Below are 20059 nucleotides of genomic sequence, written 5' to 3' on the forward strand. Positions count from 1 at the left end.
TTCCGAGCCGCTGCCTCTGGCTTGGCTCAGCATCAGCTTCTGCTGGCATCTGGGGGATGAATCGCGGATGGAAGACACCTCTGTCTCTCACTTTCAATTCCTTCCAAATGAATAAAAATTAACAACCCCCCCAAAAAGGTACAGGGCTAAAGCCAAATCTTGATTTTTTTTTTTAAAGATGTATTTCCCAAACGCTATCTCCGTAATAGTGTGGTGTACTGAATGATCATGTAAGCTGAGTGGAAATCCTTCACGTATATTTGTCAATGAGATCCAAAGTTTCTCTCAATGGCTCACTCTGAGTTCAATGAACACAAGGCACTAGCTCAAGCCAGACATTCTAGGTGTCACAGTTCTAAAAAATCAGTCATGACAAGTCTCTCTTTGGCTTGCAAACCTTAAATATTTCTTTCATTGATCCCCCTCCAGGTTAATCTTGTGCTGAATTGGCCTTCTGAATTTGGGGAAAAGGGAACGGATGAGGGTCCAACTGCTGCAGAAGCAGTCCGGCCAGTAGAGGCAGGGATAAGAAAAAAAAAATTGGAGTGTGTTATCAAAAATGCTAGTGAGGGTACTGATAGGTACTTCCCCCGCCAAACGACTTATATCTCCTCCCACCATTATTAATGGGTTTGGTACTTACTTCCCTGCTAAACTACATTAGGCAAGAATCTGGAATCTGGCAAAACCCAAATCCGTTTCCTAGGGCCTTAGCTCTCCCTTGTGTATAAAGAAGGAAGTGCAGTTTGCAAGCAAATTTTGCCCCTGTAAAAATCTGATGACCGGATTTTAAAGGCTAGCGTGGCATTTGGAGAAAAAAAACAAACAAACAAACAAAAAAGAACCTGACAAACTGTGTCAGCCTTCTTGCATTCGTTTTTTAAGAAAAGGTAACGGAGGATTATTAAAGCTGCAAAACATAAGCGGCAATGTTATTCTTTTGTAAGAAGATCTAATAATAATAGTAATGATAATAATAATAATAATGGACTTGGCATGTTTCAGATCGAGTATTTTTAGGAAAAAAAAAATAAAAATGTATCTCCCAGAATCACGAACCCTCTCAGCTGCAATGTGGCCAAGAGATGCCAGCCCATCTCTGATCTCAGGTGGAATTACACCGACTCCAGCCCAGAGAGGCACGTAGTCTCGTTTCGCAGGCTGCGAAAACTAGCCACAGCCTATCACAAGATTTCTCCCTGTGTCTTTTCACCAGAATTCCAAACACTGCCTGTGAAACCTCCACCATTTGATTCTGCCTTCGTGATTCTCCCAGTTCCTGGTTGACTCACCATGCATTTGTCTAACTTTTCTTTCTTTATTTACAAAAAGATTTTTTTTTTTTTCCCTTGGCAAGGTGGATGTACGGAGAGAAGTCAAGATGGAAGGTTCTTCCATTTCCTGGTTCACTCTCAAAATGGCTGCAACAGCAAGAGCTGAGCTGAGTTGAGTGGATCTCAAGCCGGGAGCCAGCAGCCTCTCCGAGGTCTCCCACGTGGGTACTGGATCCCAAGGCTTTGGGGCATCCTCTACTGCTTTCCCAGGCCACAAACAGGGAACTGGATGGGAAGTGGAGTAGTTGGGACATGAACCAGTGTCCATGTTGGATACTGATCAGCTCCTTCTGTGATGTAGCCTAATTTTTGTTTGTCCACTTTCGTTTTTATTTGAAAATGAGGGCAGGAAGAGGGGGAGGAAGGGAGGAAGGGAAGGGATGAAGGAGGGGAGGAGGGGAGGGGAGATGAGGGGGAAGGGAGCACTGAGTGTCTTGTCAGAGCTAAGGTTCAGCCAGGTTAACCCCAAGTCAGGTCTCCACATGCACAACAGACACAAGTACCCGACGCCTCACTTGCTGGCTCCCAGCGTGTGCAGCAGCAGGAAGCTGGACCCAGAAGAAGAGCTGGGCCTTGATGGGGACACCCCACGTGGTGTCTCACAGCACCACCCCAAATACCCACACCACCCTTGCACTGCTTTGGGCTTCTGTGAGAGGAAACCCCTGAGATGCTTTCCGTGGCCGGCAGACGTGATTGTGGGAACCCCGGTTAGGCTCATCGACCACAGGAAGCTCCGGCTCTCAGCAGGGACAGACTGGCCAAGGAAGAGGAAGGTACTCTGTCCTTCCATGGGCTCCTTTACTAAGCCCCAGCATTGGCCTCCGGATGAGATCGAGTAAGCAAGTCTATTTACGCAGCAGCATGTCACTGAACTGGCAACGAAGAGAGGTCCCTTGCCCAGGCAGTGTCTACACGTGCACCCCTGGAGCCTAGCTGCACAGGACTTGTACAATAAGCCAGTGTCTTTCCCCATTGCCAGAGCTGCAGTAAAAAGGCTTTGTTTATTTATTTGAAAGAGAGAGAGAGAGAAAGAGATGGGTCTTCCATCCACAGGTTCACTCTCCAGATGGGCAAAAAAAAGCAACCTGGCGGCACTGGGTCAGAGGTCAGACTGAAGCCAGGCACCAGGAGCTTCCTCCAGTTCTCCCACATGGGTTATCAAGAGCCTGAAAACCAAGCTCACTTTCTGCTGTGCTTTCCTAGTCCCTGAGCAGGAAACTGGATAGGAAGTGGAAAATCTAGAACATCAACCAGCACCCATGTAGTATGCTCGTGTCACAGGGAGTGGTGCTCCCTGCTCTGCAATGATGCTGGCGCCAGGAAGGAGGCATTTATTTATTTATATATTTATATATTTATTTACAAATCACAGCTTTAAGACATAAGATCTGTTGTGAACTAAAAGCATCTTCTCCCTCGTCCCGTCGCTGCACGCAGCTGGCAATTATATATTACGCAGAGCACATAATCTAGATTGCATTCCAATTAGCTCCCGGCACTGTGGGGCCCCCTCTCCCCAAAATCATTCAGGCAGCAATTAAAGAAAATCAGGGATATCGCTGGATGTTTTCAGGAAGGGGAGGGATTCTGGAGTTAGCAGGGGTACCAAAGGCGCAGGAAGAGAAGCAGAATAAGGTATTCCAGAAATGGCCCACTGGCCTGCTTTTTGGCTTCTGGTCACCCCGATTTGTGCAATGCCCCTCCTGCATTGAGGGGACTGCCCTGCCTTGTTAGAGACGGTCTGAGTTAGCTTCACACGTGGCTGATGCCACAGCCCAAACCCTAGACCTCAGGGCTCAGCAGAAGGCTCCGAGGCCATGCAGGCATGTGGAATGCCTGCTCTGCCATGTCGGGAAGCCAAGACATTCCTGCAAGAAATGATGGAGATGGGATCACGGCTGTGTGTGTGTGTGTGTGTGTGTGTGTGTGTGTGCGCGCGCACACAAATTGCATATCACATACAAACTACAGCCCTATTCCTGCCTTGGGTAATAAATAATACATGGTCAGGCCTCAAGAGAGCAAGACAATATTCTCAAACTACAGCAGTGTACTCCTGGATGCTCTCCTCCCTGCCCACGGGGTTGACCGCTGCCTTGGGGAAGATGGGGACGTATGAGGATACTGCCAACCCAAGTCACCTGCGTGACGCCCAGCAATCTGCACCAGAGACAGACAGGCAGGGATTCCCTCTGCTCCATATACTACGTCTACAATCAGGAACTGAGACTTATGCACGGGCATCCCCGGGACGGCAGGGGGAGCCACAGCACACGGAGCAATCTGTCCAGGCCACGCAGCAGGTTGATGGGTGGCAAGGAGTCAGGATGGAGAGCCAAGGAGGCAAGAGTGAGTGAGGTTAAGCGGGCAGGCCTGAGGAACATGGCTGCATGCTGAACACTAAAGGCAAGAACGGGGACCGGCGTGCTGGCATAGTGTGTTAGGCTGCCATTTGCGGGGCCTGCATCTCACATGGGCATTGATTGTAGTCTTGGCTGCTGTCTTTTCCATTCAGCACCTGGGAGGGCAGAGGAGGGTGACCCGAGTGCTTGGGAGACCCGGATGAAGCTCTTGGCTCAGCCTGGCTCAGTCCTGACTCTTACATCTACTTGGGGGTATGAACCAAGTAGAAGATTCTCTCTCATCTCTTTCTGTGCGACTCTGCCTTCAAATAAAAATAGTAAAAATAACAACAACAACAACAAAACAAAACAGAAACCGTGTCTGCTCTTTGTGCTAACGTTCTCCAAACGACAAGAAGATCCTTGGGCTGTTGACGAGGAAACCTGTCCCGGGCTCCTAGACTGCATCAGTCGGAGGTAGCAGGGTGTGAGGTCATTAGAAGGACCACGTGATTTCAGTAAGCTTGCCCACATAAGGGGATCCCGGTGTCGACTTACTGTCTGAGCTCAGCAGCCAGCCTGGCTGGGGAGTGCAGTGATGTTCTGGGGGGGGGGGGCAAAAGTGCCCTGATTCCATGAAGAGTCAGGCAAGGGCTCCCTGGGCTGCACCCCGACATGGCCGGCCCCACGTTCTTCCCAAGCTGGCAGATCCCGTTGGCTTATGTACTTCCTCGTCGAACTGTTCTGACAACTGGCACTTCACTTTTTAAGATTCTGGGTCGCATTCTCAAATGAGTACATGGATGAATCCCAAAGGGGTCATGGCCAATGTAAAGTACAGGTAGGAGGGGGGTGTCCAGGGATCTGTAAGGGGTGGTTGGGGCTTGGGATCATGGCAGTCTAGCTGGGGAATTGTGTCCCTGAACTTGTGAGGTCAGTGCCAGAATGTGCGCCTGTGGTTGAGATGGGGTGCTTTCTCTCAGCATTCCAGCCTGGGCATTGGGGGGTGGGATAGAGTGGGGGACACAATGAGATGCTGGGAACATTCCCCAGTGGATGCAGGTGCAGGTGTCTCACCTCCGAGCCCTTCTCATGAAAGAAGGCCCCTCATTCTGCACTGATATGGATCTGATTACACACTTGGATAAAATTTATGAATGCAAGACTTTAAAATAAAAAAAGGATTTGAGAGAGTGACACAGTTTCCCTCCACTGGCTTCTTGCCCAAACGCCTGCAAGGTGCAGGACCAAAGCTGGGAACTCAACGTGGGTCTCTGTATCAAGGGAGTGATGCCTCTCACACGTTGCCTTCCCGAGTCTGCATCGGCAGAAAGATGGAGCCAGGAGCCAGGAGCTAAGCAAACCCAGGCACTCCCAGATGGGAACTGCATGTCTTAACTGCTAAGTGAAAGACCCCACTGCTTCTGTTGAAAAACCTCCAGGACACGCCCAACCGTCTGATGTTAGAAATTCCAAGCTTGACTACCCCCTGGTGGTGACTTAAGAGAGTGCTGGAGAAGGGGCCAGTTCCCCTGACCCTGCTGCATTTTCTGCAGCAAAGTCTGAAAAAAGCAGCTGGAAGTGCACAGGCTGCTACTCTAGGGATGGACGAAAGAACCAAAAGCAGAGGCCAGAGGCTTCAATGAGACTGAATGCAAAATGGCTTCTGATTGCCAAGCCTGGCTGGGGCTCCCAGGCTTGGGAGCACACATCAGCCGAGTTGCCACGAGTGTGTGCGGCAGGGACCAAGAGCAAGGGGCTAGCACTGTGTGTGGGCATCTTGAGAGAGGGACGGTAGCTCAGGCCCCACGCTGGGACTAGTGGAAACCCACAGGATAGCCGAAGAAACTGGACAGTCGGTCTGAAACGCCAGCTTTGATCTTCATGTAGATGGGACAGCTGGGAGGAAAGAGGGACAGCCCACAGGTAAGGGGGTGTGGAGCTGACTCCCCCAAAATACCAAGGCAGCTTAAGACTGGTCCAAAGCAATGACAATGAAGTTGCCTCCATGGAAATAGTGATGTCAGAACTGAGCCCTGTGTAAAGCTGTTCAAGGGGTCGGCTTCACAACCCTTTGGAAAGATGCATTGGAGGGGTCGGTCAGTGAAATGGCACAGCTCGATAATCCGCCCACTGCAAGTGCTGAGATCCCCTATGGGCACGGGTCCGTGTCCCAGTTGTTTCATTTCCCATGCAGCTTTCTGCTTAAGGCCTTGGAAAGCAGTGGAGGATGGTCCAAGTCCTTGGGACCTGCACCCACATGGGAGACCTGGAAGAAGCTCTTGGTTCCCGACTGTGGACTAGCCCAACTTCTGGCCATTGAGGCCATTTGGCGATTGAGCCAGGGGATGGGAGATGTTCTCTCTCTTTCTCCTCGGTAAGAATCTGCATTTTAAAGAAAAACAAATTTAAAAGTCTGCAATGGAAAGATAAGTGCATTTTGGGATTGAAGAATATTGAAACTCACTCGGTGAGCAGCTTGATGAGCCAAGCTGGCAGGGTCCCCCCAGGCCCAGGGTGCCCCCAAGCCTGGCTCCCTCATCCAGCAGGAACACCTGCTCCCTTACATTGATCGAGTTTCTGTTTCTATCTGGAGCTTCAGGAGTACTTTCCTAGTGGTACATGGGGGTCCTGAGTTCTCTCAAGATGGAGATCCAGCCCACCCAAGGGCTCAGGAAATCAGGTAGGTTGGCAATCACCAAGAATGCCAGACAATGCATCTGAGCTGAGTTGGAAGGATGGGTGTCTTCCTGAGAGCACTATACCACATTCCTTGAGTGTTGACCTGCAAAGGCATCCTGGAGGGGGTGGACCCTGGAGGATCAGGGGAGTCCACCCCAGGTGGAACGCGAGTCAAATATTTGACCCACAGAACTGGATCCACCCCCTAGGAAACAAAGACAGGCCAATGGGGAATAGCCACAGGGCAAGAGGATGATATTCACAGGGAAGATGATTGGATCATCAGGATTGGCCATGACCTGGACAAAAAGGCAGTGTGGGCCTTCTCTTAGGGGCTGAGCCTGTGGAGGACATGGGTCAAGCACAGGATGGGGAGGGCTCCATCTGCCTTGCCTTCCAACCGCAGGATTCGCTGGATTGTGGATGCCCCTACTGAGCAAGATACTTGCATAGGATATGGCCAGGAAAAGAAGGATGAGTTTAAGTTCTGGTACAACACTGCTTATGTGGCGGTGTTGGCCACACTCCTTCCGCAGTGAGTGTGGGCCAGGTTCACTCAATGTGCTTGGTCTTCCAGAAGCTAGGAGACGTCACGTCTTCACCTCCAAGGTCTGTGTGAACTCCTCACAAGCCACCTGTTTCCAAGGAAGTCCAGCAGGCCGGCAGAAAGCAGGGATCACGGCTAGTGAACAAAGAAACCAGTGGTGAGAGCTTCTATTGCGGAAGCCTCAGCCAGCGGCTGCTCTGTGTCAGTTGTACATTCCCAGTTGAGAGTTGGTTGCCAAGTTCAACACCAAAGATGGTCATAGCATTTTCAAAAAAAAAAAAAAAAGATGAGACTACAGAAAGACTCACTGCCATGAAGCTATCCTGGCCCACAGTATTGTTTTTCTTGGAGGACGAAGTGTATTCCAAGATGCATGAGGGTTAAAAAACATATCACAAAGATCACATTTCTATACCCTAGCTCCATAAAACAGAGTGGTTTTCAATTTTCACAATTTTCACATGTGCATGTTCCAGATAAAATGAAGCATTCCAGACATACGAAGAACTGCGACCCTGTCCTAACACTCTCGGGCAGCGAGCGATTGCCCCCTTTCCACTTGTAACGCTATACTTTCATTTGGACCAATCTCCAAGCAGCGCTTCCCACATGGGAGGCAGTTTTGGCTCATCATCTGAGACATAAACTGAATGAGAGAGAAGAGCATCATTGGTCCTCGGCTTGAAAACTTCCCAAGGTACCTACTGTAGTCTACCAGGTTAGACGGGCTCCTGGCCCAGCCCCAGCCATCATGGTTACCAAGGAAGATCTACCCCCCACACTCATCTCTATGTAACTCTACCTTTTAATTAAATAAAATAAACCTTTAGAAAAAGACGAATGCTTTTACATTTGTTAAGAATAATTCTCAATAACTATAGCAAAAAGGAAAAAAAAACATGAACTCAGATCCATTCTTGTCTAATAAACACGATTCGGAGATTATAGGCATCCAAAACACTGACTTGAAAATATCAGCCTCAATGAGGATCGTCTTGTCTCAGGTTCTTAATTGACTGCTTACAGACAAAGGTAACAGATTTTTCCCAAGCTCATACAGGAATACAAAATAAAAAATGTAGGAAAAAAAAGCACTTCATATTATAGGATGAATCTGCATTACACAACCACCTCAGTAGTGTGACAAATGAAGATCTTTCCAACCGCATTCACGGAATATGTGACCACACTCTCACGGAAGGATGGTTTCACATGCATTTCTCCAACCACCATTAGCAGCGACACCGTCAATCTCTATTGCTTCACAATCGCCCAGACTTCAATCTTTCTGAAATTCTGGTCACATCTCTCCCGTGGCACCATGCAGCCTGAGTGGTGTACCATACCACAACCTGGCTTTGATGTCCAATCTCAGAAATCAATCCAACTGCCTTTCTGGCCAGAGACCTCCTTACAACCCGAGTCTTAAAAATCCACGTTGTAAGAACACTTGGGAGCTGCACTGTCTGTTGATGACACGAGCAGCTCCCCGGAGTGGCTTCTTCTGCTGTTCCTGGTTTGTGTCTGATGTCACTTTCTATTTCCATACACTTGCAGGGATGCCTCACCCAGGATGCTCTGTTTCTCTGGGTGCCAAGCCTGCTCCCAGTCACGTAGAGCCATACCTTCAACTGACAAGATCACACTAGCCTTGCCATTCGTACACCATGACTACCACGAGCAGACTGGTCCACCGCCGTGCTCCCTGGGGAAGACATTACAGTCTTGGTCCCTAGTCCAAACAGAAGTCACCATTTCACCTGACAGCCATAAGACAGTAAACCTTTGCATTTCCAACAATCAGGGACCCAGGTCCCAGGCTCCATCATGCTTACAAAGGACAGAAAGATCAAACAAAGTCCAACATGCCATTGCTCCAGCAAACACAGGGTCTCTTAATTCTATGCAACCGTGCGTCTCAACCAGTTCTACAACATGGTGGGCCTCAATTTCTCTTGTCCAATACACAGAGCGCCAGGGCACCTTCCAGACCGACACGAGCCATGGGTGTGTCAACTAACAATGTGGTTAGGACCTGCTGTGCCCGGCTCAATCACGCAACCGATCTGACGCACCACCAGCGTGACTTTCCCTTCCAGTGTTCAAGGACGCCTTTCCCTTTCACCGGACCATTCCAGCTCCAGGCTCGCTGACGCCACCAAGCCAACAGAAAAACATTCCTCGTCGGAAAGCATGAAAGTGCCACACCTACCCTGAGCCACTGCTTCTCCGTGAGGGCATCGCTGTAGTCCACGTCGCGGCGCTGGCGAGAACCCCTGCCGAATATCTTCTCCTCTTCCTCTTCACACGTGAGCCTTTCCACTTCGGCATCGTCCTTTATAATCCAGGAGGGCAGCTCGTCCTCCTCCATCAAGCGGGGCTTGCGTTTGGGGTTCCGAGCATCTTCCCTCCGCCGGTCCATGTCCATACGCTGGAGAGAGCAAAGGGCAGAGGAGTCACCAAAGGGGTGGGGGCCCTGGCCACTTTCTAGCAGATATACAAGCCTCTTTCCAAAGTTCACAGGAAATACATACTGTGGAAAAGAAAAAATTGCACACATAGCTCAATTTTGCCTTTGGCTACCCAAAGAAGCCTATCTTTGTAATCCCACTGTATAGGAATTTTTACAGTTTCCTGGTCCAAATTCCGGTTGCATGGTGCAATTCAATCTCTCTCACCCCTACTGACCTGCCCTAGTTCATCCATAAGGTTTGGGGTCTGGGGCAGGATTCTATGGCGTCAAATCCCTTCCCTTCCTCAGTGCCCATCTTAGGAAAGGTGCTTATGCATCCAATGAAATACTCTTTCAGGAATCCTGTGCATGGTCACCGAGGGTATGAAGGACGCTTCCTCTTAAGCAGTGGCTCAGTTGGCTAATCCTTCCCCTTCAAGTGCCCAGATGCCATTTGGGCTCATGTCCCAGCTGCTTTACTTCCCATCCAGCTCTCTGCTTGTGGCTTGGGAAAGCAGTAGAGGATGACCCAAAGCCTTGGCATCCTGCTCCCACTTGGGAGACCTGGAAGAAGCTCCGGGCTCCTAGCTTCCAAATCGGTTCAGCTTTGGCTGTTGTGGCCACTTGGGGACTATGCCAGCAGATGGAAGACGTTTTGATCTGTTTCTTTCTATAAATCTGCCTTTCCAATAAAAATAAGTAAATTTTTTTTTTCTTTAAGTTCAACTTGGAGCTGCATTTAGTAATTAAGACCTCATGGGTGTGTGGCTTATTGTCTTTCTGGAATAAATGTTGCATGTAGAGTATATTCAATAGGACACTCAATAAAACATTTCCTTTTAGGGGTTAGCGTTGTGGCATGGCTGGTTATGCTACGGTCCTGACACCCATATGGATGCCAAGTGACATCCTGGCTGTTCCACTTCTGATCCATCTCCCTGCTAATGGCCTGGGATAAAAACAGTGGCTGACGATTCAAGAGTCTGGGCCCCCTTCCATCCACGTAGGAGACACAGATGAAGCTAGCTGGGGCCATCTGGACAGCGAACCAATGGTTGAAATCTGAATCGATATTTCTTTCCAATTCCATGTTCCAAAATAAATAAATACCTTCTTTTTTAAAAAAATAACATTTCTTTTTTATTAATAAACCTTGTGATTTTAATAATCTGAAAAAGGCAAAAACAGCAACAATCCAATATACCACTACAGAATACATGCCCAGCATTGGACATACAAGCCCGAATGAACCCTGCTGGGGTAGGTAGTCGCTACAAACGCACCATGGACAGCGTGAAGCGGGACACCCCAAAATGCTTTACCTTTTAGAAACGCAACTCTTAGGGAAACATGACATTAGAGAAAGCACACAGAGCAAACTTAGTCTTGACTGATGGCGTTCTAAGTGGGACGGCTTCCCCTCCCTGCCTTCAAAATGACCACGATCCCATCTCTAGCTCTCAGGAGAACAAGTCAGGTCTCTTGCCAATCGACGAAGGGCCACATGCTTGGCTCCATGCCGGAACTCGGCAATCTTTCGGACAGAAACAACCACACTGCTAGCTAGGGGCGTCGTTTCCACAATCAAACAGACCATGGCTCACTAGGTAGTTTTCCTTTTGGCTCCATCGCCAGTTCTGAAAAAGAGATTCCGTGTAGTTTTCCAAGCTACAATGAGTCAGGTGTGAATGAAAGATTGGCTGCGGGCCTGGCACAGTAGCCTAGTGGTTAAAGTCCTTGCCTTGAATGTGCCAGGATGCCATATGAGTACCGGTTCTAACCCCAGTGCACACACAGAGGATGTCTTATTTTTAGCAGAATATTGGGGTGAGGACTGAAATGCGGGTGTGGCTTCCTGGGCAACCCAGGAACACAAGAGCACTTCAAACTGTCCACGGAAAATGGAATTGCAGGAGAAACGTCTTTTGGGTTAAAAATTTGTAAAAATTTGCATGCAAATGAAGAATGTTTGAAATTCTTGAGGAGCTGACACCACGGTGCAGCAGGCTAAGGCTCCACCTGTTGTGCCAGCATCCCATATGGGGACCAGCTCGAGTCCCCACTGCTCTACTTCCCATCCAGCTCCCTGCTTGTGGCCTGGGAAAGCAGTGGAGGACGGCCCAAAGCGTTGAGACCCTGCACCTGTGTGAGAGACCTGGAAAGAAACTCCTGGTTTCAGATTGGCTCAGCTCTGGTCATTGAGGTCATTTAGGAGCGAACCAGCAGACGGATACTCTCTCGCTCTCATCTCTCTCTTCCTATTTCCCTCCCTCCCTCTCTCTCTAACTCTGTTTGAAAAATCAGTACCAAAAAAACTATACATGGGTTCCAAATTTTTTTTTTTTTTTTTGCAACAGAATAAGCTCATCTTTTAATTTCACTTTTCCAACGAAGGTCTTGCAGCACTCGTGCAGTTATTAGGGAGTTAATAAAAGACAACACTGATTGCTAATGTTCTTCACTGAGATGACAAGATACAGCCACTTCACTCTTGGGAATATTACTGCTTCTCCAGCACCTGTTAACAAAACCCTTTTAAGATGACTTCACACTAAGCCTCAGCCTACTACTTTGCGAAGATGACACTGCCGATATCCAGGCAAGTTACGAACCTCGGGTTCTTTTAGCAAAAAGGAGAGGCGGTTAAATTGGGCCTGCCTTCTTTCGCAGGGATTCTCAACTGCAGAATCCCTATGGAAAACCCGCAGTCCACGTCTGAAAGCCTGAATGGCTCCTAGGCAGTTTGCCCCCAGATCTGATTGCCAACATTGTACTCTGCAGATGCAATTCCTGAAAACCTATGCTTTGCAGCGAACACAGCATCTCGAAGCGGCATGTTTGCGGGCCAGCACAATGCTTCAGGTGCCGCTTGAGCTGTTGCGGGTCTCCTTTGAAGACTAAATTCACAGGCAATCAGTACAGAAGAGAATTTTTTTTTTTTTGCAGGAGGAGAAAAACGCAACAGGTGTTGAAAAAAACGAAGGTTTTCTTTTAAAGAGACTACTTATCCTTTGCTTGGAAAATTTGGGGACAGGAAATGGAGCAACCGGTTGGCATTGATTTTATAGAGTGCCAATTTTTCTAACGATAACTGATAAGACACTTAAACATCTGAAACCCAGTGAAGTGTCCCAGCGCCCACTCCCTTCTCCTTTCTCGCTGATGTTTTTAATCAGAGCGGCTGGTGGAGATTCTTTGCGTTTGATTTCCTGCCCCCCTGGTGGAGCTGCTAATGAAGAGGGAATTGGCCAAAGACAATGGGATATAAGAAGAAACACCCCCCGCACCCCCCAAGAAAAACCCCTGCACTACCCCCCCACACTAGAAGTCCACCTTTAGGAAGCAAGTAGGCGCTTCAGAAAAATCAAAATGCTTATCTGCCTGCCATGTTCGCATCCTGCTCTTTGCATGGAGGACCATTCTCAAGGTGCAAAAATGGTGGGCCATTCTCAAGGTGCAGAAACTTTACCTGGGACAGATATTCAGTGGTTCCTCCAATTCCACATTTGTACAAATACGTAGCCCGAATGGGAAAAGGAGAAGCATAGTCCCTTCTCCTGATCTGAAGCCAACTGATAGGATTCTCTCTCTCTGGGTCTATCCTAACAGGTGTAATGGCAGCCAGCTTCCCCTCCAGAGCGCCCTGGGAGCACCTGTCACTTTGTGGCCAGGGAAACCAAAGGTCTCTTTGCCTTGGTGTTCCCCATGACCTACACATGTATGGGTTCCTCAAACTGAGAGAGGAGATCTATTTCCATGGCTGGTCCTGGCAACTTTAAAGAGAATAACCTAGAAACATGGTGAACTCGAGGTCTGCAGAAACCTGTTGCATGAATGGATTATGCTGAATGCGCCATGAAACCTTCTCGCCAGATCTCTCCCAAATGGGTGGGCTTGCCTGGGGAAGGGGGCTAAGAATGGGGAAGGGGGCTAAGAAGTGTAAATCACAGGTTGGGAGATCAAGAGTTGCTCCTATGGCAGCCTGAGTTTTCCTGGAGAGAAGACATACAAAGTCTTTTTACTGTGTGTCATGATGCGTGCACCATGAACTCAGAACACGACAAAACAGAAACCCACGGAAGCTTGCTGCAGCTGGAGTTGCAGTCTTGGGAGTCCTGTCGAGGCGTAGACTGGTACTGCAAACCCTGAGGGTCACATTGGGCCCTGGGGTCTGTTTTGTTTGGCTGGATGCATCATGCCATAACAGTAATAATAGTAAAATAGTAAAATCCTGAACTCGGTTGCCAACATTCAGGAATTCAGGAAAAAAATACACATTAAAAAAAATAATAGATAGAACCTATTGAATTTCCTTCATCTCTGGGAATGAGAGCCTTGCATTTCCACCTCACAGCTCCGGCCTCCTTAGACAAAACTCTGGCACAAGCACTCCTGGTCTTGTGCTGTGCTGATCCAGCTATGCTCCTGCTAGATTCCAGATTCTACAGCCTCCAATCTAGCCCAACTGTGGTTCACGTTGACTCAGACCCTCCACCTGCAGGCTACACAAATATCTTTCATGGCCACAGCAGGTGTCAGAAGGAACCTGTGCACCTTTCACCTCCTGATCCCGTTCGCCATCTTTACAAAGTCTGAGCAGCACCATCTGCTCGCTGAATACTGAGCAGTTACCACGTGCCAGGGGATGCAGAGGCGAGCCAAACCATGACAGCAGTTGCCTGAAGCACACACCATGCCCCCACGGGCCTGCCCACAGCCAGCAGATCTCTCTGGTCCAAGGGTTTAATCCTCAGGACCACCGGCTTGCAGCAAGCCTCATGCATAAAGTCAACCTCAGTGAAATTAGAGAGGCTAAGGATTACTCGGCACTGAGATGAAAAGAAGGAAAGCTGAAACTTCAAATGCCAAGGCTCCTTAACACCCAGTTTGGACCAGGGAAATCCAACTGGCTCTGCTTTTCTTAAAGGCGGTGCCTGCTAATACACCTGCAGACTCCTGCAGCTACGGAAGAGACACAACTGCGTTATGTTCCCTGCTGTTCACCTGCCCTGCAAGGAAGAACACTGGTTCTGCTCCAGCGAGAGCACTCAGGGACATCTCTACACAGAAACACTTAAGGGAGCCAGGCAGGTTTCCTGACTGAGCTGGCTGGGGATGAGAAGCAGGGAGGGGGGCTGTCGATGGAAAACTTGACCGCATGGCCTTGTCCAGAAGGCGCAGCTGGCGTCTCAGCTCCAGCCAACGGTTTCCACCCCGAGATGTGGGCCTGGCTAACTGCCCCCATCTCGTTTCTCCCAAGCAGCCAGAAATCAGGATGCTTTTCTGCACTGGCAAGGGACAACCAAACAGGCTGGAAAAAAAAAATGGTGCTTGGGCCAAACAAAATAGGCTGCAGGCTAACTCCAGCCGTCCCACGGCTCTGAGCTGAGAAAAAGGCATGGGCTTCAGCAACGGAAATCTGCCAGGGGACATGCAGGCCCCAGGCCCCTCGGTCCACACGCACAGGAGGGTGGGCAGACGCAGCTCTGGCTTGCACATTACCATAAAAAGGTCGAATTCCTCCTCTCGCCGGGCGATCATCTGGTTCAGAGTCTCGTCATCTGGCACTTCATCTTCCTCCTGAAAATGCAGAACAATCCAACAGGCTGTAGTCATGAGGCTGGACCACTGGGGCCAGGTACAAACAAGTAGGATGAACCTGACCTCTACACCAGGACCAGAAGCGGGCTGGTAGGGGCGGGGGGGGAAGGGGATCCCCATATAGCAAGCCAGAAGAAAAAGGAAAAGGGGTGACTCACCCCCAGCTCTCGATCCCCCCCCAAGGGATGGCAAGCTCTTCTGAGCATCCTCCCAGAGCCAAACCCATCTTTGAAGGAAGTGCGCTATGTCCCTACGCCACTTGTGATTCTGTTCAACTCGCTATAGCGAGTTCCTCAATGTCTCCCTGCCTTGACAACCTCCTTGACAAATGAGTGCGAGGTGCACTTTACAAGGTGGTGGTGGTGGGGGGCTCCACGTATTTCCCATGAGGAAAGAAACAGCAACTTTCAGCTTAATCCCGAGTATAAATGCTTATTTCCGCAGGTTTACAAAAAGCCTGAGATACAAAACACGTTGAGTAGGCCTAGAGCAAGCGCACGCACACACACACACACACTCACACACACTCTCTCTCTCTCTCTCTCTCTCTCTCTCTCTCTCTCCAGCTGTGTTGAAGCAATGGGTCTCGGAGGCCAGGATTAGTGCTCATAATTAGAACTTTGGGTGAGATAATCCAAAATGTATCAGCAATGTTAAAAAACCGGAAGAAGAACCTCAAAACTAAACTCCAGTAAATACACATGGAACAGAGAATGCAAACACAGAAAGGTCCAAATTTTCCATTTTCTATGGTGTGACACAAAAGCATATCATCTAATTCCTTGGCAGGAACCAACAGATCTCAAGTTTTCCAGAAATGTTGTGCTGTGAATTCTATACTTGGGGTGGGGGGGGGGGGGGGGGGGGGATAAGGTTATAAAAGTTGTGTATCTACTACACAACTAAGCTTTCAAAAATATATATTTTTTAGATGCTGAGTGGGGTCTTCATAAACAGCTAATGGAGGGGCTTCAGTGCCCCTGTAAGGGGCAGGGGAGAAACACAGGCCAGTCCCACCGCTCAGACTCTCTGAATGAGGCAATGAGTTTTAACCAGAGTCTGGATGCACCAGCGCTTAAATCAGACGCACATGTCAGTTCCCAAAACAACATCTGAACACACTGTAGGAACTTCGTATGTGTGAGAAATGAATGCAATCCGATACAGCAAAGGGGGGAAAAAAATCCTATGAATCAAGAAAATAATTACTCCTAAAAAGCCATCTGTCCTAGCTCACCTCCAGCCTGATCAAAGTCGGTTCATCTCCATATTGCATTTCATCTGGCTTGGACGCAAACTTGATGGCTGCGGGCTCATGCACCCCCTCCCATCCCCACCCCGATGACACAGATGTAACATCTGTCCACCCTGTCTCTAGAACTGCACGTTACTCTCTCGACACCTTTGTGAGTACAGTGGGGGAGGGAGGCACATAGCGCTCCCCTAGGCCTAAGCTGAAAAGATTCTCTTACAAATGAGGCAGGAATCCTGCCTGCCTACCTACAGTGGTCCAGCCTTCACAGACAGCCCGATGCACTGGGAAGCTGGCAACAAAACCGTTCTAGGTTCTCCGTGCCCTAGCATTTCCTGGGGTGTCAACCACAGGCATGGCAGGACAGCCTCCCTTGGATGTCCAGGGCCATAGCCCAAGCCCCAATCCATCTTCACATCAGGAGAAAGGCCACCCACAACACAATGGCTGTCCCTCACATGGGCAGCCTGGCAAGGGATGTGGAACCCAGCAAGATGGCTTGCAGCTAGATGCAAATGGCAGGGATTCTACATCCAGCCCCTCCTGCTGGTCCCCAGGCCTGGAGACCTCCGTATCTCCCTGTGGCAGAGTCAGGTGGCAACACCACAGGTTTTCTTCCATGCCAGGAAGGACTACATACAAGACAGAGACACCAGCACGGAGTTGACTGCTGGAGGAATGCCACCGCTGCCCGCATCTGCTTCATGGATGCAAGACTGCCCATGCAAGTATCAAATCGTAAAGGAGGACCACTTGATGTCAATGTTATTAAGAATTGTTATTTGAAAGCTGGGGTGACAGAGAGAAATGGATCATCCCATCCACTGGGTCACTCCACAGATGACAGCAAAGGCTGGTGCTGGGCCAGTGAGAAGTCGGGAGCACCTGAAGTCTACCAAGGTACCCTGCATGGGCAGTAGGTCTTCAGGGACACCAGTAGGGAGCCGGATTGAAAGCAGAGCAGGTATGGGCTGGCACCACGGCACAACAAGCTAAGCCTCAGCCTGTGGTGTTGGTATCCCATATGGATGCTGGTTCAAGTCCCGGCTGCTCCACTTCCAATCCAGCTTCCTCCTTGTGGTCTGGGAAAGCAGTAGAAGATGGGTCAGGTCCTTGCATTGCTGTATCAACCTGGAAGGCCTGGAAGAAGCTCTGGGTTTCCAGGCTTTTGGATTGGCTCAGCTCTGCTGCTGTTACAGCCACTTGGGGGAAATGAAACAGCAGATGGAAGATCTCCCTCTCTGGGTCTCTTCTTCTCTCTGTAACTTTTGACTTTCAAATAAAAATGAAATAAAGAATGAGAAAAAAGAAAGCAGGGCGGCCAGGGCTGCACCCATATGGGATACTGACATTACAACAAGTAGTAGCTTAACTACTCTGCCACAACACCGACTCTGACAGCAAAAACTTTAACATGCATGTGGACGTGTGAGTGTACCCTGCATTTAGATATTTTTTCATCATCTTCATGACACTCTCCACCAACTCATCAGTTATGTAAGGCCAACAATTCGGAGGCATGAAAACAAAAATTCCCTGCCACTTGTGTGATTCCTTTAAATATCCAACTCTACTTCATCTGTAGGTTCACTTTAGGGAAAACGAAACACTTTGCAAAGATGTAGGCTTGTCATTTATAGACGACTTCTAAAAACACTCCTCTTATGTAAAGCCAAATGGGATTATAGCAGGAAGGTGCAACAGAAATGGGATTCAGCACAAACATGTAAGGGAAGATGATTCTTCCAATTCCTAAGTGTGGGTACCCAAAACCAAATCTGTACTCATCCCAGCCAGTTTCTGGGGAAAATCTGGTACTATTATTTTCTAGACTCGATAAATGCTTCTTAAATTTATTTCAATTCCCATCATTTTTTGGGGAATGCATATTTAGGATAAAATTACCAAAAAATTAGCAACCCAAAAGTATACACAGGAAAAACAAACCAAAGACTTCTCAAAGTTTTCCCTAAAGGAAACTTGATGTATAACCTTAGCCAGGAAGGAATGACTGGGTCACTTGTTTTGTTCAAGGCTTCACTTGCTTTTTTCTTTTGTTCTCAGTCTTTGGTCCTAAAGCTTTTTTTTTTTTTAAGATTTATTTTATTTTTATTGGGATGTCAGATATACAGAGAGGAGAGGAGACAGAGAGGAAGCTCTTCCATCCGCTGATTCACTCCCCAAGTGACCACAATGACTGGAGCTTAGTCAAGCTGAAGCCAGGAGCCAGGGGCTCTCTTCCTGGTCTCCCACACAAGTGCAGGGTGCCGAGGTTTTGGGTCATTCTTAACTGCTTTCCCAGGCCATAGGCAGGGAGCTGGATGAGAAGCGGGGCTTCTGGAATTAGAACCGAAGTCCATTAGGGTCCCGGGGCATGCAGAGTGAGGGCTTTAGTCGCTAGGCTATCACGCTGGGACCTTGGTCCCAAAGCTTTTAAGGGCAATTTGTAAGTAAAGGTGAAGGTCACATTTTCCTATACAAGTACAGTTACTTATCTAAGGATGGCTGTGAAGGTATGTACGGGAGTGTTGTCAACCCTTAATCAGACACAGCAGCGGAAGAGGGTGATCTCTCTGCGGTTCCACATCTGCTCCACAGGAGGCAGCATTTACAATACAACTAAGTAGGCAGGTGGCTTCTCCCAGGGAGAAGAGAGGCAGGCATGGGCAGGGTAGGCAGTCTGGGACAGGTGGGCCTGGTTCCCTGAGATACCTCGTTCTCCTCTTCGTGCTCCAGGATGGCCTGCAGGAAGGCCCTGCGCTCGTGGCTGGAGGACTTCTGATCGAACATGCCCGCCTGGATGACCTTCTGGTCGACGTTCAGCTTGTACTTGGCCGCTGCCAGGATCTTCTCTTCCACGCTGTTGACGGTACACAGTCGCAGCACCCGGACCTCGTTCTGCTGGCCAATGCGGTGGGCTCGGTCCTGTGCCTGCAAGTCCTGTGGGCGAGAACAAGCACTGTGAGGACCACCCAGGGGTCAGTGGAGCCCTAAACACATCTTGATAGTTAAAGGTTAAGGCTGTGTGTATGTTTTCCAAATCTACAGCTTCTTTCCTTTGACAAAGTCAAGATCATTCCTTGTTGAAGGAAACTTGGGTTCAAGTCAAATAAAATGTAACCTGCTTTTTTTTTTTTTAAAGACTAGCTTATTTTTTTAAAAAGATTTATTTTATTTATTGGAAAGCCAGATATACAGAAAGGAGGAGAGACTGAAAGGAACATCTTCCATCCGAATGATTCACTCCCCAAGTGACTACATCAGTTGGTGCTATGCTGATCCGAAGCCAGGATCCAGGAACTTCTTCCAGGTCTCCCATGTGGGTGCAGGGTCCCAAGGCTTTGGGCCATCCTCTGCTGCTTTCCCAGGCCACAAGCAGGGAGCTGGATGGGAAGTGGAGCTACCAGGATTAGAACTGGCGCCCATATGGGATCCCGGCACGTTGAAGGCGAGGACTTTAGCTGCTAGGCCACATTGTTGGGCCCAAGACTGGTTTATTTGAAAGGCAGAGTTACATAGAGGCAGAGCAACACTGAGATGTCCTATCTGCTTACTCACTCTTCAAAAGGCTGCGACAGCCACTTTTGGCCCAGAATAAAGTCAGCAGCCAGGGGCTTCATGTGGATCTCCTATGTGGGTGCAGAGGCCCAAGCACCTGGGCCATCTTTTGCTGCTTTCCCAGAGCCATTAGCGAGAGTGGAGCAGCCGGGACTCGAACTGGTGCCTGTATGGGATGCTGACACCACAGGCGGTGGCTTAACTTGCTGTGCCACAGCACCTGCTCCCAATCCAGGCTTTGAAATAATGTTTTTGGGGGGGAGTAAAAGGATGGGGAAGACAGGGGGA

The 20059-nt window shown here is 49.0% G+C and overlaps 1 protein-coding gene across 1 annotated transcript in view; it reads right to left on the minus strand.

Annotated features, from left to right (window-relative positions):
* SMARCA2 (SWI/SNF related, matrix associated, actin dependent regulator of chromatin, subfamily a, member 2) overlaps positions 1 to 20059 on the minus strand; it is a 178061-nt gene that overhangs the window by 61070 nt on the left and 96932 nt on the right. Inside the window, exons 26-28 of the mRNA XM_040988907.1 lie at positions 18926 to 19153; positions 14863 to 14940; positions 9121 to 9339 (exon numbers count right to left, since the gene is read on the minus strand). Of these exons, the coding sequence (XP_040844841.1) occupies positions 9121 to 9339; positions 14863 to 14940; positions 18926 to 19153 (525 nt within the window). The remainder of the gene's footprint in view (positions 1 to 9120; positions 9340 to 14862; positions 14941 to 18925; positions 19154 to 20059) is intronic.

Source organism: Ochotona curzoniae, unplaced genomic scaffold (genome assembly GCF_017591425.1).
Source record: "Ochotona curzoniae isolate NIBS_2020 unplaced genomic scaffold, NIBS_Ocur_1.0 contig_50, whole genome shotgun sequence".
Lineage (NCBI taxonomy): Eukaryota > Metazoa > Chordata > Mammalia > Lagomorpha > Ochotonidae > Ochotona > Ochotona curzoniae.